This window comes from Falco punctatus, assembly GCF_963210335.1.
Source record: "Falco punctatus genome assembly, chromosome: 13".
Lineage (NCBI taxonomy): Eukaryota > Metazoa > Chordata > Aves > Falconiformes > Falconidae > Falco > Falco punctatus.
Genome location: NC_137593.1, coordinates 11,387,428 through 11,406,268, shown reverse-complemented (window position 1 = coordinate 11,406,268; position 18,841 = coordinate 11,387,428). Strand labels below are relative to the sequence as shown.

General features: G+C 49.5%; 1 protein-coding gene across 3 annotated transcripts in view; it reads left to right on the top strand.

The window, feature by feature from the left end:
- Positions 1 to 18,841, top strand: part of DIS3L2 (DIS3 like 3'-5' exoribonuclease 2) — a 195,092-nt gene that overhangs the window by 149,943 nt on the left and 26,308 nt on the right. For all 3 annotated transcript variants that reach the window (XM_080409894.1, XM_080409895.1, XM_080409896.1), the window contains one exon: positions 1,467 to 1,546. In XM_080409894.1, the coding sequence (XP_080266020.1) occupies positions 1,467 to 1,546 (80 nt within the window). The remainder of the gene's footprint in view (positions 1 to 1,466; positions 1,547 to 18,841) is intronic.

Sequence of the window (18,841 nt, the reverse complement as noted above, 5' to 3'; positions counted from 1 at the left end):
TTAACACAGTTAGGGACACAGAAGTCATGGGAGATCAGATGGATTTGGCCTCAGTCTGGTACTCAGTTCTTAACTTGGTATCCAAGATGGTGAATTTTTTGATGATTTCATGGTATGCGGTTTTATTTGGGTCAGTGAGAGCACAGCATATGACTTTGCTGCTCTTTAGGGAAGGGAAAATGAGTGCACCATCTAATGATTCAGCACATGGGGTTTCTTAATAGCCTACGGGAGAAAGATGTTTTAATTCTGTGTTCATTCCTGAATAAGCTGTTAATTTGAGTTAGCAATTTCCTTGGAGCCCAGAGGAGAGGAGTCTGTGATCAAATGGAGTGGCTCAACACTGCTCTCTCCTTCTTTCCCTTTTTAAAAAGGTAGGGCTCATCATAAAAAAACCTCCTTCAACTTCTAGCCCTGTGATGGTGTTCCCAGACTGTTTGAAGAGTTTTGCGTGATCCATCAGTGGTGGCAGCCCTGCTGTTAGTAATCTCCGTGACCCCCAAAAAGCCAAATCGGTCAGAGCCTGAAGGCCAGAGCTGCTTCCTCCAAAGGATGCTGCCCCTCTCACCCAGCCTCCTGGCTCCTGGTCAGGGTCTGCAGCCCTTTTGCAGAGCCCGGGGGCTGCACCTCATGGCTGCAGGAGCTGGTGGGACACTGGTCTGGGGGCCAGCTTTCCTCTGGGGAATGAGGGGCTGCTCACACATGCAGGCTCAGCCCCGTGCTGTTTTCTAGGCAGTTCAGCTTATAAAATCACTGGAGACATTTTCAACAAAAAAGTCTCCCGTGGAACCATTCTGTTGCTTGTTGAAAGAGGATTAATTTTTCCCCCTTAAATAAAATGAGCCGTGTTTGAAATCTGAAAACCCTTGCCGAATGCCTTCTTGGAGCTGCAAAGAAAGCAGCTTCCAGGTCACATCATAGCCTCCTGCCGGACACGGATCCAAACTGCAAACCCTTCTAACAGCTCTTTAATAACTCTGCACAGAAGGAAAAATCTGTCACCTTTCCCTCTGTGGTTTCTTCTCTGTTCTAATGCACTGGAGGAACGAGATGGAGCTGGGAAAGTTTTCAGAGAAAGACTCGTGGGAACTACAGCTACCGATGGAGAAGACTCATTTCTTTAGTGTCTGAGGGGAACCGCAATTGCTTTGGTGAAGGGTGGTGTGCGTGGGTGGGTTTGGAGGGGTGAACTGTTATGACCCATGCATTTCAGAAGAACCACGAACACTTTATAGTAACAGAGGGTGGAAAAAGCAAGAGGTTTCTGCAACGCATGTGACTTTTCCCTGAGGTTTGGAACCCCGCGGTATGTTCCAGGCCACGGTGTTTGCGTGTCAGTCTCGGTGAGTTAAGCTTTCTCCCACAAGCCTCACTTGAAGTTGCTGTGATGACTGAGAGCCTAAAATGTTGCTTTTATTTTTTCTGTTTCTCTTTTCATTCTCCCCTACCCCCTCTCCTCCCTGCAGCTGAAGCTCTCGTTTACCTTGGACCAGGAGAGTGGGATGCCTCAAGGCTGTTATATCTATCAGTACCGGGACAGCAACAAGTAAGTCCTTCAGAAGATTGCATGCAGCAGATAGGGGAAGGTGCATTGAAAGGAGACTGCCTTGCCTTCTGGCAGAGAGATTCCAACTGCTTGTACCACTTAAAAGTAGATTAAAGCAGGCTTCAGGCTTGACCTGAAACTGGGAACAGCTCCTGAAAAGTCTAGATCCTTTGAAATGCACGAGGCCCTGCAGCACCCTTTTCTCTGCAGCATTTAAAAGCTGTTTTTATTTGGCTAAAAGGCCAGCTCTTGGGTACTGTGGGCTCTGGCAGTACTCACCCAGGCTTTGCCCTGGGGTGTTTGCAACTTAGACCATGCACTGTTTTGTGCTGAGGTGACATGGGCTGGGGGCAAGCATCCGAAGGCTGCAGAGCACTGAAGAGGGCAGCCCTCACCTCTGCTCAGCTAGAGACACACAGCACCCCATTCTCTCTGCTAAAGCTCATGCATGGGTTCACTGAGTGGCCTTTCAACTGTGGTACTGTAGCCCCAGTGCAGCCACACGCTCTGTTTTTATGAAGTACCATATGATATTCAAGCTTTGGATGTATTTGGAGCACAGTCCTCAGTTTCTAGGTATTCTGCCTATTTTTACTAGCTGCTGTAGTGAATTGGCACCCAAGATGTTTTTATTTCAATTCACTTTCTCATTATCAAATTGACAGCAGCAGCACAGTTTAGGATATTTCTGTGTTCGTGCTGGGTTACTTTGCCTGAATACCAGCATGTCATAAATCCATAGCCTGTTACCTCCACCCGTATAGTTCTGCTTCTTGCCAGTTATTGAAGGTTAACCTAAAAAAGGAGAGTATATGAAACTGTCAATGGATGGAACAGCCGGTAATTAGATCTGCTCTGAAACACTGACAAGAACAGGCCCGAAGAGGAAGAGGGACATCTTCGAACAGCACCTACCCCTTTCTAAGTTGAGAAATCTCAGTGTTTAAACAAGAAGGGAGATAATTTCTTGGAGAATCCTTCCCACCTGTGGATGGGCAGTTAGCACATGGTACATGGTCCCATCCCAACTATCGCAGCCCCAGAGGCGTGGATGAGCGGAGTCGGTACCTCCAGCACCACCAAGCTAATAGGGAAGCGTGTAGTTCAGTGCCAAAGCGTAAAATCAACAAGGGAAGAGTGTTTGTTTTTGAGGTTTTTAAAGGCGGCAGCACACAATGGACAGCAAAGAAAAGAAAAAAGAAACCCCCCAGACCTGTTGGGATTTGTTAAGGATGTTTATAGATGCAGTGTTTCTAATTGTGTGGTGTATATCTCAAAAATCAGCAGCCACTTTTTTTCTACTACAGACCCTCCTCTCCCCAGGCTCCAGCGGGTGTTTTGTGCCATTGTTCGAGGGAACTCCGGGGACGGGAGTGGAGCTATTTTGTTTAAGCACTAAGGCCAATAGCAATTCCGCTTGGAAACCTTGCTTTTAGCTGTGAGTGGTCCAGCATGTGACAAAGTAGCTGCAGCATGTTGGCGGCTTTTGATTTAGGGATGTATGGCTGTGACCTGCGTTTCTGGCAAGCGTGGGAGCCGAGCCATGCCAGCCAGGATCATGGGCTGGAAAAATACGGTGCGGGCAGAATGAGTGGGATTGCAAGTAAACCCAGACTTTGTGCGTGTCTGACAGATCCAAACTGCATTTATATCTCCCTGCAGGGCCCCATGCTTTGTATTTTGTAGCTTGCTTGATCAACCTGGGGGGAGCAAGATCCCATTTCTCAGGGCGTATTCTTGCAGGTAAAGTGCCCTTGAGCCAAACGTGTGCTCAGTTCTGGTTGTACTCTTGGTGATTTTGGAGGAGCTTGTGTGCACTGCAGCTTTATTGGCAGCAGGACATTGCTTTGAATAGCATAGTGAAGCACCAGATGTGGCTCCTGCTCAGTGAGGCAGAGACCATACTTCTCAAGCACTGGGCCTTTCATAGGGTAAATTTTTTATCCATACAATAGCATGGCAGTTGTCATAACTTTTCGTCAGCAATTTCCCAGGATAAATTGTAGGCCTTGTGTTCTCCCAAGCCTAGTCAGGCTTTGACAGTATTCACCAGGACCCAAAGGATTAACAACTCTTCTGCATCCTTCTAAAGACATATCTAGGAGTTAAAGCAATGTATGTTTGTGTCTGCACTATGTTTTGGAGCCATTTACATCCTAGAGAAGAAATGCTGGTGACACACTGCAAGCTCACACATGGGAAGGACTGGAAATGTGCACCCTGGAGCCCAGCATCCTCAGCTGGGACCTGTGCCAGGGACAGACCTGCAGCAGGAGCACAGATGTGTGAAGCTCTCGAGTAGCAGCTTTAGTAGGAGGAAGCTGAGGTGGTCCTGGTTGACAGGAACCCATTCCGGCCTGGGGAGTGTGCCCAGTGCCCCGGAGATCTGTGTGACTGGGGCTGTGCATAGCAAGGCTCAGTGTCACCGTGGTCACTTGGATGAGTGTCCCTTCCCCTCCTAGTGGCAAATGCTGTTCCAAGCTGCAGCCAGACGGGGCCACCGGAGAACAGCAGATACTGGCCTCCCACTTGCAGAACAAAGGACCACAGCATTGCTGAAAGTGTAATTACCAGAGCAATTAAAATTTCTATTGCTTAGGCTAGAAGTGCAAGTACCATGCAGGCTCTTACAGGGGCAATAAATTGGAATTTGTTCCCTTTAAAATGATAAAACCCTGCCAAGGAATTTTTGCCCACTCCTGGCAGCTTCCCATTGCCTGCCTGCCTGCAGCAGCATTTGCAGGCACAATGCTCTCCAGGTGCCTGCTCCACTGTCACACCCTGGGGGCTGAACATTTTGGGGAGATCGGACTCAGCACAGCTTTGGGAGCCTTGGATTGAGACCAGAAGAGGTGCTGAGCAGCCAGCTGCTCCCCCTCCAACCCTGCTATAATATATTGGTATCTGATGGCACTTGATAGTCCCAGTAGCAATCCCAGTGCTGTACTTGGAGCTGTATGGAGGAAAGAAACTGTCACTGCCCCTGCAGTCACAGGGGTGAGACCAGGGGACATCACTTCTCCCCTTTTTCCTTGCTCAGACCCAGACACTCTCATCTCCTTGGCTGCCAGTCCTTCCCAGCCCTTCAATCTTTCCTGGCCCCAGAGGAAATTACTTGACCTCACGCAGAAGCAAGCAGTCTGCTTTCTCATTTTTAAGCCATGTTACTTAAATTCTCCTTAGCGGAGATCAGTCAGCATAATCAACAGAGCACCGGGCTGCTGCACCAGGCTGCTGTGGGATGGCTGTCCTGCGACAGGAGCACTGTGCTGTGACATGGGGATGGCTGGTGATGTGTGCTGGGTGACGTTCGGAACAGGAGCATATTGTCAGCCTTCATGTGGCCCCAGAATAGTCACATTGAGGAGAGGACAGCCCTGCCAGCCGTCCCATGGTGTGACTGCAGTGCAAGTCAGGTGTTGAGGGTGGGACTGGCTTTCTGCCGCTGCCTCTGCACAGGCTGGGTTTCTCTGGCCCTGCACAGGATCCGATTGCAAAACCCAGCCAGGCAGTAAAAGACCATCAAGGCCATTCACAGCCACCATGGCTCATGAATCCCATCTTACAACATGCACTCGCCAGTCCCTGATCTAGGAATATGGTACCGGCTATGCTGGGGAAGTGCTGGCTACCCGCTCTGAAGTGTGCCCAGCATGACTGGACCTACTCTCCTGGGCTGCCAGGCAGCAGGAAAGATGAGATCAATAAGGGTTACAGATGATCGTGAAGGAGTTATTCCAGCACGCATGCAGGAAGAGCCAAAGCCAACCTGAGATCCCCCTGGAAGAAGTTAATTGCAAGAAGTTTAGTATCTTCTGGCTGTATGCCAGCAATAGAAGGTTTAGGCCATTTTCTGCATTTGTTGTCACTGTCCAGACACTTCTCTGCAGACCTCCTAGGCTCTGCTCACCTACCCACAGCAAGCCTGATCCTTCAAATGCCTTTGTCTTCCCTCCCAAGACTCTCTGATTACTGTCACTTTTCTCAGATGATGGAGTGCTTGGGGTCCCTGCCATCCCAGACCCACCAAGGAGCTATAAATCCCTGTCAAGATTCATCCTGTTATGTGGGCCATATCTGCAGATGCTTTCTTGTCCCCAGCTGGTTCTCCTCTACAGCATGGTTTTCCTGCTCCCTAAGCCGCCAGGTACTGGTCTCTTTTTGAGGTCCCTTCCCCACATCACAGGCACCATCTTTGCCAATAGACCAGCTTGCAGCTCGCCAATGTGTTTCATTTTAATTCCTTGCTGCAGCTGGGATTTGTGTCAGGAGTATGAATTTGCAGTGGGGGCTTTCATGTTCTCTTCAGAGTAATTTCTAAACCCAGAGGAGCAGCATCTCGCATGGAAGCACTTAGAGACCTCTTACAAAAGCAGCGTTGGAGTATTGATCATTTTTTCTCTCCAGGGACCCAGAATGCTACAGATAGAGCTGCTGTGCAGTGTAGCCACTTGCGGGCAGCACCACACAACTCTTCAGGATGAGAAGTGAAAAATAGCTCCAGTTGAAAGGAAAAGTGGTGCCCCCTTTTATATAGAGATCAATGATGCCTGGTACATTGGATTATCACTTAAAACACCGGGACTTCAAATGCCAGGGTGCATGCACTCCTGATGCTGACAAGCTCATGATATATAATACTGTTTGGGTTACCAACTGAGCTCCTCTGTGTAATCTTTTCATAAGGTGAATGTAATATCTGCAGTGATGTACCTAACATTACATCAGGAGAGCCAGCCTATAATTATGCTTGAATTGTTTGAACAGGTTATTTGTCACTAACACATTAGCTCACTCCATTTATTGCTGCCATTCAGGGCTGCAGCGGGTTTGGTGTAAACAGAGCTTGGGTGGAGGTTTGCAGGGGGGGGGGAGCTTATTTTTCTGAATAGAGCAAACCAGAATTGTTTGGAGTTTATTCTTCTTTTCTAGAACTGTTGACTGGGAGTGCTAGGAGTAAAATATGTAAAGAGACTGACATAACATAACTTGATTTGTTTTCAGATGTACTTCCCAAGTGTACAGCTCACGTACTGGACTTTAGCATGGACCTGGTTGCTTTGCAATGAGCTAGCAGGTTTACGGTAGTATGTTTTGTTCCTTATGAGAAACTGAGGCTTGCAGAGTCGGTTGTTTGTACAAGGAGCTGCTGCACAGCTCACACAGTCACTGAGTGCTTGACCTGCCTTATTACATGGTTGTTTCATGGCATGCATCCCAGCCAAGCATCACTGCTTGTATTGTTGTAAAGGATGTGGTCGTCTCCCCTTATGGCATCTGATTTTCTGGTGAGTGATCAGCAAATACATGCTCTGACCTGCATGGCCAGGGAAGTCTCCGAAGGTGACATCTTCTTTTGTTTGTCTTGTCTGGCAGACTGGGATTTCATGGGGGAAATCCATATACATATAATCCCCTGACATCACAGACTTGGATGGGTGCTGTCTTAGTAGCAGTTATTCACCTGAAGCTTACGAAGTGCCTTGTTTAGATTTCAGATCAAAATAAAATTAATTCAATTTCTAGAAATGGATCTGCCAGCCAATGTCAAATTCTCCAGGGTGGGATTTTCACTTTAGGGTGCCTCGCTGGACAAGGTAGCTTAGCTGGGACAAAGCACACCCCGCTGCACTGCAGTTTTTGTGGGCCCATCTCTGCACATCGCTAGCTTTCTGCAAGCATTGCCCAAGTCCTTGTTGGGTTGCAAGTAGCTGAGCTGCCCCGTGGCTCTTTACCGGTGAGCTGTGGCAGGGTTTAGCTGTCTTTGCAGGCCACAGAAAAGCATAAGAGGCAGTTGGGGTAAGTAAGCCTGCATTTTCATTGCTGAGAAGGAATACCACCACTTTGATTGTAAGCCACCTCCTGGGTTTAAGACTAAGCCAGTCCCTGCTGGGCTTAAAACACTACTGAGCTCCGGTGGAAGTGGTGTCTGTGTAGATGAGAATAGGATTGGAAGCAAAATGCAAGCCATGGCATGAGTTAGCACTGCCCAGAAGATGTAGTCTACAAAAGAGAAGACGAAGGTGGCTGGAGTTTTTCCTTTGATTCCACGTCTTGGTTTTTGTTTGACTTGTACTAAACTTTGCCCAAGTCAGTAGGTGATGCATATCGTTCACCTGTCAAAGGGTAAGCCCTGGAGTTGGCCTTGTGAGGCTGGTGAATTATTCTGCCATTGTATGTGGAGAAAAAACAGTCCTCCTGGTTTTGGTACTGGTTTCAGTTAGAGTTAATTGTCCAGGAGAATATATCTGGAGATTGACCTTTAAAACTTCAAAAGATACGTAATCCTTCTTGCCTAAGGTATGAGCTCAGTTTTCTGTATGCCACAACCAAAGGCTGCTGGGACATATGCTGCAAAATAGCCTTTGTCACTTGAGACTTTGAGGGGCAGAGTTGTTCTTTCCTTGCAGAAGGGAACTTATGGCCGTTTCTAGGTGAGGAAGAAGGGCTCTTGCAAAAAGCTCTGCCCAGGTACTACTTGGCCGCTTTTCTTGACACAGACCTGCCTCCTCGTGCCACCCTGCTGCTTAATAACAGGTTTCCAAACCACCAGTGCTGTAGAAATAGTGACTGCCACCTCCTTGGAGTGTCAGTACGTTATGGGGGCTGCAAATGGAAAAGGTAATCAAGGAGGACCCGCCTTTCCCCTGAGCAATCAGATGGGATTTGAAGATTAGCTGACCCCTTCCAAATGAACTTTTGAAGCCTTCTTTGGTGGCCTACACAATACCCCGCACTGACCAGTAGCATGCTGTCTAAATCCTTGAACAACAGGGTATGAGGGCAGTCAATGTGTGTTCCCACCCTCAAGGAGGAGGAAGGACTGGGTTCTTAAACCTGGGTGAATGCAGGACCTCCTTGCTCTCCCTGGGTTGAATCGGGGGAGTTTGTTGTCTTATCTGTTTCAGAGCGTTTGCTTGGAGAGGAGCTGTAAAACCTCTTTGTGTCAGTGTTAAATGTCTGGGTATTTGGTGCCGGTCAAATACGATTGCAGCTGATTTGCTCACCTAATTGAGTCTGAGATGCTGTCTCCATGTGTCATCCCTGGAGATCTGTTTACATATCCATTTGCTTAACAATATGTTTGGAAGCCCTCAGCAGCGTTTCAGCACCATTTCCCTGGCCTATATATGTCTGACTAATGCCCAAGGCAGTGAGCTATATCTGGACTAGAACTGCTAACCTATGGATCTGGGTTTTGTTAGTAGCCCTGAATCAGACAAGTCTCTGATTAGCCCTTAGGTACATGGGAGAGGACAGATCTGGCGTGGGAAAGAGCGAGTAGTTGTCCTTCACAAGAAGCACCTCTCAGTTTCATCTTGAACCCAAGCCACTGGATTGATTTTATGTTGAGGAAGACCCTCTCCAGAGCTGAGATCTGGCTAGAAAATCAACAGAAGCCCTAGCCGTCCCTCTCCCAGCAGGAGTCGTAGGCATAATTTTTTGTAACAAATATGGAAAAGGAGTCCTTCTTACGGCTCACTGTGTCCTTGAATGTATAGTCATAGTGCAAAGCGAATTTTCTGCCAGGTGTATGTTTTGCTGTCCACCCTGTGATGTTACAAGCAGGGAGCACTGGAACCAGTGGGCAAGTCCATGTGCCACCGCCTTTTGCGCTGTTAGGATGTGCTTTGGGTACAAACTAATGCTGGAAAGTTGCGTGCAGTGGCAGACCGGAGTAAGACCAAAGATGATGAAGGGGATGCTGAGTACTCAGAGCATGTGTTGTGCTGGAGGTGGTGAAGGTTGCTCAGCCTGGAGATAGACCTCCCAGTCCTGCTCGCCAGCCTGCTGTTTGATCTGTGCTTTCTGCCTGGAGAGAGCGAGGGCTTTCAGTTTGCCGTGGGCAGGACCTCTACGGTCTGTTCAGCACTAAGTACCTTTGTTCCCCAGGGGATCAGCAATGTAAGCTGGAGTAACCGGGTGGATTGTCAGCCAGCTGGGATTGCTCTCTTGTAAAGAACTACTGGATGAAAGCTGAAGCATTCAGACTAGAAATAAAACATGCATTTGAAAGGCATGAGAGATTAACCAGTGGCAAAATGTCCAAAGAGAAGACCAGGAAATTCTCCATCTCTCAAGGACAAGTGCGCTTTTGGAAGGTGTCTTAGAACCTACAAGTCAGTGGATTTAACAGAGCAGTAGCTACCTGAAGCCCTCCAGGCACAGGAGGTCAGCTGCTGGAATAATTCTCTTGGTCTAAAATTCCTGGCACACGAGACTGCATTAATGTAAAGGATCAGCTTTGCACTGACACCACTGGCTTCTTCGCAAAGCTGGGGTTTGCCAGCTGCTGGGCCTGGAAGAACAGGGCATTTGCTTTGAGTCCTGCCCTCTCTCTATGTACATGTACTCTGCTGAGCTGACTGTTCAATGTACCTTATTGTTTGAAGTCATGTCGTCACAAACCAGAGGGTGAGAGTGGAAGCATCTCTCCTTACCCCCTCCTGAGCAGCAAGCGTGAGCAGTTCTACTTTTCTAGCTACTGCTGTGCTTTGCTCTGGGTCCTGCTGCTTTTTCTTTTTTTTCTTTTTTTTTTTTTTTTTTCTCCACAATTCAGAGCAGCTATATCAGTCTGGCAATAGATTCTGTTCCCTCCACACCTCCCTGCTTTTCCATCAAAAATAGGAGCTTCAAATCACAAGCATGTTTTTTGTGCTCAGCACCTCACCATGTCAAGGTCACCCTGAGCAGGGTTCCTGTTACAGCTTAGCACTTTCACCTCTGTCAATTTGCCATGCATTAGTCAATCTGGAGCCTAATGGATTTGTAACCTGACTTTGCCTGTATCGTCGGAGACGTTCCCAGCGATGTAAGAGGATTTGGGCACAACTTCCTTTCAAGTTAATGGAAAGATCTTGCTTGGAAAGAACCTGCTTGAGGAACTGAGTGTACTTTGCATTAATGTTTCCATTAATATTAATGGGAGATGGTTCTAAATTCCTCAGATCAGCTTTGAACATCTTAAATTCTGTGTCCTTCACCTGTCTCATCTAAAATGGGGCCGGTGAGCAGAAGCACTCTTAAATGAGCAGCATCATTATTGACCAAGATGTCCTGCAAGATTTTCCACCTCTGTTGGCCTCTCTGGAAATGTCCTGTTCTCTGGTGGCCCCACTGGACCCCTGACCAGCTCACCACAAGCAGGGTAGGAGGTTCAGGGTCAGCTCCCAACTCAGACTGTCCCTTGCATGGTCACTGACAAGTCACATTGCCTGTCTCTGCTCCACCACCGCGTGTAAAGCAGGAAAGAGCAAGAGTCCTCTGGGACTTTTTTATTAGCATTTATAAAGCACTTTGCAATCATCGAACAGGAGGGAATAGAGGGAAGTGAACTTTTATTGTTGCCACTCAAGTCTCAGTTACTGCAAAGCTCTGCTGCCTTGGGCATGATTACCTGCCACACTTCGTTTGGCTGGTGCAGGCAGGCCTGCCTGCCCGTGTGTGGTGCAGAGCCCTGCCTGAGTTGTAGCTTGAGTAAGGTCTTGTCTGGCTTTACTGCTTCTGTGGGGCCGTGCTGGTGTCAGCACTGGCCTCTTGAGCCGGTATCCCCGCTTCCCCTCCCTCCCTCCTTGCTCTCTACCCTCCTGCTCCTCCATTAACTTTAACACTTGGACACAGCAGTGATTAACTGTTACTGAGCATCTCTCTCTGATCGGATTGCTGCTTGCTCCTGCCTCATTCAGCAGAGCTCTTGCCTCCTTGTGGGCTGCTGGCAGATATTTCTTTCCACCTCCGACTGAGCTGAGCAGAGACCGACATACTAACTGCTCGTCACATCCCCTACCCCCCTGGTGAAAGCCAGCCCCAGCAGAGAGCTTTTGCACATGTTGCATCTCTGGCATAATCTCATTTTGCTCAGACAGTCCAGGTTAAACAGCTTGATATAGTAAAAGAGGTGATACAAATCCTACTCATCTCAACATAATCAGGTTAGTGAGCAGCTACGTGTGCAGTTGTCCTGGCAGACAAGAAAGGCCATGCTGGCTTAGCCCCACTGGAAGTACCCTTGGGAAGGACTGTGTTCAAACAGGACCTAGAGAAGTGGGGAGGCAGCTCTGTTGCAGTAAAACAGGGCACCTGTTGGAGAAGTCATCTTATTAATGAGTTTTTCATGCTTTATTTAACTCAGTGCTCATTTGTAGTCTTTGCTGCCAGACAGACATGGTCTGGTGCAGTGCCACTTACCTAGTGATGTGGGGCTGGGCACAAGGTTCCAGGGGAGCAGGCAGCATCCACCACACTCAGAGAGATTTGGTGTGACTTGTTTGCAGGAAAAAGCAGGAGAGGCTGGGAGTAGGCTGCCCATGCTTGCACGCTCTCTTCCAGCCATGCCAGCCCGGGGTCACTTCTCCAGCCCCCAACAATTAGCAAGGCAGATTGAATCTAGATTGATCTGTCTGCTTTCACAGAATGAGCCGATTCCAGCAAGAAATTCTCCTTTTCCTCTTTCCCCATGTTAAAAGAAGGAGACCTTGTCAGATTTCTGGATAAATGGTAAGTACAGGGCAAGGTAGAAATAAATGTGCTAATGCATAGGAAGAATCATTAGGAGAGAAAGACATCATTGATGCGGCCAGGCTGCAGCTGATCTGTATCGCTGTGCTGAAACTGCCTTGTGGTACAGCCACTGCAAAAGGTGGCATTCAACAGGGGCTCTGCTATTTACTGCACACTTGCAGCATGTTGCGGGGGAGTGCAGAGAGGCAGAATCTGCTTCAGAGCAAGAGTGTTCAGCACCAATAACAGCCTGGACCAGTACAGTGTTGTTTGCTGCAGGGATTTCATCGGAATTGCCTCCTGGTGCAGTTATTTGACAGATGCATTTGGGTCACTCAGATCTTCACAGTTCCTGTCCCCATTGAGAGAAAACTGAGGTTGTGGGAAAGCGGAGGAGAAGGGACATGTTGCTTCGGTGAATATAGAGAAACAGGAGTATGGTGCTGAGCTAATCGGGGGCATATGGATCTCTTTGGGGATGAGTTTTTTGAAAGGTGAATGGGATAGTGAGGAACAGGGGATCAGTCCCTGGTAGAAGTCAGTAGAGGATGATCAAAGATCTGCTTCATGCTGTGCGTGGCACTAGCAATTCCCAGGCTCCACAGCCAAAATATGATGGCACTAACAGGGACATTTAACTGAACAAGTGCTGGCCTGCTTTCTCTCTCAGCCCCATCTTCATGCTGGACTGTGATCAACAAGGACAGCAAAGAAACCAGAAAATTGGGCAGGGTATTTTCAAGGAAGGTAGTTAACCCTGAAGGTTGCAGTGCTCTGGTTCATGGCATGGCTCCACAAGCTGTTCCATGCAGCCAAGAGGGGAACCTTTGCAATGGAGGGATCTCTCTGTTCCATCCAGAGCATTCAATTTTTCAAGGACACCGTAGAAGGCAGCCTGAGGAGTAAGACACAGCGCAACAGCCAAACCAGTTTGGCTGTGTACCACTGCAGAGTGCATCATGCAGGCCTGGAGAAAACAACCTGCAAGCTGACTGACCACTCCGGGAAGCAGGGTGCTTGTCCTAAGATCCATGGTGGGTGCAGCTGTTCCCAAGCTCCCAAAAGTGTGAAGGGATGCTCTCTTAGCTGGCAGAGTGGTGTGGCTTTGTGCATGTTTATCCAGGGCTTTCGCCTGCACGGTGCCGGTGCGAGAGCTGCTGCTAGTAGTTGACAGCTCAGCTATTGTTGCAAAGTATGATTTAATAGCAAGACTTGATTACAACATGCAAATGTAGCTGCTGGGGGACTATCTCAGAGGTTTGTGGAGATTAGCTGTTAAATTGGCCAGTGCAAAAACATTATTAAGCAGAGAACATAATTACTCATCTTGTGCTTCTGTGGTGTATAGAAAAGACAGATTTGTTTAAAAGCCAGCAAGTCCTATATAGAGAGAAGACTTGTGTAAATGCCACATCATGTACTACTGAATGTTGCAGCATATTTTATTAGAGAAGCAATACTTAATAACAACATTTGGGAACTTGTGGAAGGAATCCATTATATTATTCTGCATCATAAAAGCAAACCTAATGCTAGTCTGTGTGAAGGCTGTGCAGATATTGAAACATCTCCTTTTGGTGGTGGTTGATTGCTTTTATAAAGATTGTATCATACGGATATAAACAAATAGGCACTTGATATGAAATCTGGGAGCAGGGTTTTAGACTCATGCATCTATTTTCTATCCATGCACATGCCCTCTGAAATGCATCAAGGTTCCCATTAACACTTTAAACATGGAAAGCAGGATTAAAGTGAGACTGTCAGCACATACAAAATGAACATCTAGGCGTGCACTTGCTGTTATGTTTTTCCCATTCAGTCCTAGGGTAGTCTATGGGGTTGCTAGAATAAAAAGCTTGTGTGTGTGTGTGATGATGCAGGGGGAAAGACTGAGGTGTGGGGAGCTTGTTAGGGCTGCAGACCTGTTTTTTGGAGCAGGTGGGGTTTTTTTCTTCCTCCTGCTGCGTGGCTCTCAGTAGCACAGGCTTGGCTTGCAGTGCAGTGGCAGCTAAAGGACTGAAGTCATATGTAAAAGTGCATTTGGCTAGTCAAAGCCCCAGATAATTTCAGGAAAATCTTTAACAGAGGAATCAGGAGGGCTGAATTAGAGGAACAGCTTGTTTGTAACCGAGCGTAGTTCCTGCAGTCACAAGTGCTGGCAGGGGTGCAGGGTGATGCTGACAGGGCAGAGCTGCTGTGCTGCGGTAGCTGCTGCTCACCCCTGATTCATGTCACTGGATGCTGCCTCTCCAGTATCTCATGCCCCCCAGCAGAAGCTCTGCTGAGGCATGGCTTGTCTAAGCAGGAGGAATTATCCTCCCAAGCTTAAGGAGGGGAGGTAAAGACTTAAAGGGTTTTTGATGGGAAGCTCCTTGCCATCCTTTTGTTGCAGCTCAAGAGCATTTGTACACCAGTAATTGCTCCCCAGGCTGGTTCCTGTGTGACTCAGAGCTGAATGTGGAGCTGCCCGATGGCTGCTGCTGTGTGAACCTCAGCGTCCTGGCACAGTATGTCCCAGTCACTCTAAATCTGAATTTTCAGCCTCTTTCCTCCTTTACTACGTGCCTGTGTACACGCAGGCACACTGCCTTGCTCTGTACCTGCTGTATACTGGTCAGTTTGCCACGGTAGAGCCCATCAGCTGTTCCAGGCGGGGAAGGTGGGGAAAGGGCTGCCTTGCTTGTGGCTGGGCATGTTTTTGGCTCAGAGCCACGAAGCACCTGAATCCCAAGACAGCTGCTCACCAGCATCTCCTGGTGTGACTGTGGGGCAGCCGGGAAGAGCTCTGGCCATGTCCAGTGGCAGCATCTCCCTCCTTTCATTATTCAGTGCTAAAGAGTAATCCTAAAAATATCTGTGAGCCATTTGCAAGCCACGAGTGTCAGAGGGTAGCTCTGCAAAGGTCTTGTGTCACCGGGAAAGGGGTAATGACACATCTTGTCATCACTGAGCAGGAAAGGATGGTACCTGCAGCCAGGTGCTGGGAGTGGGTGGGAGCAAGGGCTGGGTCTTGGCAGGGCAGACCAGCTGAAGGTGGATCAGCCCGGTTGGCAGAGGAGCAGGAAGGGACAGGGGGTAGCGTGGGCTGAAATGCTGAGCTAGGGCACGCTTGGTGCCTGCACAGGCACATCTCACTTACAGCTGTTTTTTTTTATAATGATCTTTGATAGTTTGTAATGAAGCCAAGCAGAGAGAGAAACCGCATAGCAATATTTCATAATAATTTTTCCCAATTATATGAGGGCTGTGTGTATTCAAGCTGTCTGTGTCTCCCTAAACACCACATGTACACTTTCAAGCTACATACCCTATGATCAGTACTGATAAATGCAATAAATTTGATGTGGTGGTAGAGTTACAGCAGGAGTCTCTGATAGCCAGAGAGGAGGCAGAAGTGATGTATTCCTTTGTTAAGCTCCTTTTTTTGTGTTTGTACGGCTCGGGTGTGCAACAGATCTGTCTGTTAAATAGCTCTTAACCTTTTTCAGAGTCTGGAGTGCAAGAATTTGTTTGTATGATCCTCTTCTCTGGTAGTGGTGGTGCTGCCTATGGGACATGCCCTTAGCTGCAAACAGGAGAAGCTGGAGTGGTTTTTGCTCCCATGAATGGCAGAGTTTTGCTGCACTAAGCTGAATAGCACAGTTTGAGGCAGAACCCACTCCTGACTTGTTCTAACAGTTCACCACTGCTGCTCTGAAGCCCTGGGCTGGAATAAGGCTGTGATAATTAATGGAAGTTAAAGTGCTCCTTCTGCCTGTGAGCTGGTTGGAAATGGAAAAGAAGAACCTGTCACAATTGTGACTGGCTCTAAACTGCTGTCAGGCTCTCCTTCCCTTCCCCTGCCCCAAGTGGAAAATTGTATTGGAAAGCAGCAGTTAGAGCACTTAAATCTTTCCACAGTTCATTTCAAGCTCCCTTTCTTCTTCCCAGCCATTCCCAGGCCAGTTTGGGGCGCGGATGGGAGACTGCGTCTCTGGCTGAAATTTGCAGGATGTTAAATAACAATGGGAGAGTGGCTTTCAAAGAGGGTATAATGTGCCTGGATTGCACGTACCATAAGCTGTATTTCCTTTGCTTTGACATTCAGCCCATCCATGCAACTCCTGAACTGTTTCCTTTCCGTGTGGGATCTATCTTGGTGTGTTACGGAGCAAGCTCAGGCTGAAATGGAGTTGGTACCTCTCCTGTTACAGCAGGACATGCTCCCACAAGCATTCACAGAAGTTGCTGGTGTCTGTCATGTCTGGACAGCAGTAAGTGAACACGTGAAATGTGGGCAATAATAAAAGCTGTTGTATCCCCTGTCATGGGTTACCAGGTTCACGTAATCCCTGCCCTTTCCTGGGTACTTGGATTGTCTGTTTCAACTAGTGTGTGTCCCCCTTTTCTCTTAACACCTCTTGGCACAGTTGCATTGCTGCTGCAGGCAGTGGTTCTGAGTGGTTTTGTCTTCTGCTGAAACTGGTCAGTGAAGGGCATCTGATGGAGCTTCACTGTCCTTCTCCTCAGCTGTCTGGATTTAACAGGTTGATCAGCTGGAGGAAACTCCCAAAGCTTTTACTTTGATGTTATTCCCTTGTTAGAGAGCTGGGCAGCTATTTTGGTGTCAGACTCCAGGAAAGACATGGCATTGCATTTGCCTTCCCCAGATGACCTCGGTTCATTCCCACCTGCGTGACCAGAGACCTACTGGGAGGTAACAGTCATTGTGGCTGCTTGTTCTTCTCCCATTTCAAAGTATCTCAGTCACTGAGGTGAGCAGCTCTGGTGCCAGCGGGGTCGGCAGCCGAGCGCTCCAGCACGGCGCGTAGGGGCTTCCCAGGCTGGGGGAGCCTCAGGGGAGCGGAGCGAGCCACCAGGAGCCAGCTCCTGTGACAGCAGCTGATGGGACCTGCTCAGGGCCAGCAGCAATGGTGGCCAAACCATAAGAGAAGCCCCGGGGAGTGTGAGCAACCAGGAGCCACCAACAGGGTGGGCAAACAGGGCCTGGCGTGGCCATTTGCGCATGGAGGGCGCTGGAGCCCTGCCAGCTCCACCAGGCAGCAATGGTGCCCACCAGGCAGCAATGGTGCCCACCAGGCAGCAATGGTGCCCACCAAGCGCTGTGCCCACCGTGCCAGAGGCGGCTGCCCAGGCAGAGCCCGGTGGGAACACGCAGCTGCCCCGGTGCTGGGCCGGCAGCGGGGAGCGGGCGGTGGGAGCGCCCGGGGAGAGGGGAGCACCTTGGCTTAGGGACCGAGCTCCGGTGGGAGCTGGGTAGGCTGAGGACAGCAGGGAGAGCAGGAGGTCGAGAGGCACCTGGGATGGCTCCCTACCTTCCCTGGGACAGGCCCCGCAGGCGGACAGGACGCAGACACGGGGTTCCCTGCCCTCTCCCCGCCCGGCTGAACGCAGCGGCTGGCGGAGCGGGGGGCGATGGCGACGAGCCCCTGCCCGGCGCAGCAGGCGCGTCTCCTCTGGGACTGCCCCACCTGCCCCGGCGTCCGGGCACAGCGTGTGTGAGCGCTGCCACTGGAACCAAAGTCCATCCAGCATGGAGGTGTCGCCCTGGCTAAGCCAGCCTGTGCCCGGCGTCACGAGGCCGTCGCTGTAGGAGGCTCCTCCCGAGGGGAGCAGAAGGCCCCACGTGCAGACTGGACCCACCGCCCAGGGGAGCCTGCGGCCTCCCTGGGGCCCGGCTTCAAGGTGAGAAGAGAAAGCTTCCTGCCCTGGTGCGGCCCTCAGGTTATATCCGTTACCGGTTTTTCAGGCAGAAGCGATGAATTTGCAGCAAGAAGTCCAGGGGCAATCCAGAGAGACTCCAGGACCTTGGGACGACTGGTTAAGGGACCGGGAGCACGAGCAGTGTTCTCCTCTGCCCCTTCAGCTGCAGGGAGCGATGGGGGAAGACACAGGAGGAGCCAACAGATCGATACCTGGCTCCGAGCCTGGTGTCACCAGCAGAATTTTGCCTTTTATGGTCATGGATTGGTTCACCACAGGCCTGCTGGCAGCAGGCGGGGTACACCCATCTCAAAGGGGGAAAAGAATCTTTGCACAGGAGTTAGCAGAGCTCGTTGAAAGAGCTTTAAACTAGATTTGAAGGGGGAAAGGAATAAAACCAGGCTTGCTAGAGATGAGCCTGGGGGCAGCACGCCGGTGTTTGAGGGGTGGTGTGCTAGCGAGGTCCTTCGGTCGGCTGTCTCAGGTGGAGATCCATACGGCAGTGGACACAGGGGTTACTGATGTGTTAGAAAGTGCCTGAGAATGGTCAGGTAGGAATTGAGGCTTCTCCCCACCAAAAAGGTGCCGGGATTAATAGCCCAACCACACCAGTACGCACAGCACGGGCAGCAAACAGGAGGCGCTGGAAGCCGTCGTGCAGCAGGAAAACGGTGATGTAGCTGCCAGCACAGAAGCATGGCGGGATGACTCACAGCACCGGAGTGCTGCAGTGGATGGCTGTAAACTCTTCAGAAGGGACAGGCAAGGAAGAGAGGCGGTGGGGTAGCCCTGTACGTTAGGGAGTGTTCGATTGTCTAGAGCTTAATGATGGTGACGATAGGGTTGAGTGTTTATGGGTAAGAATCAGGGGGAAGGCCAACAAGGCAGATGGCATGGTGTGAGTCTGTTACAGACCACCCAACCAGGATGAAAAGCAGACAAAATATCCTGTAAGCAGCTGGGAGAAGTCTCACAATTACTTATCCTCGTTCTCATGGGGGACTTCAACTTACCACATGTCTGCTGGAAACACAATACAGCAGGGAGGAAACAGTCCAGGAGGTTCCTGGAGTGTGTGGAAGAACTTCC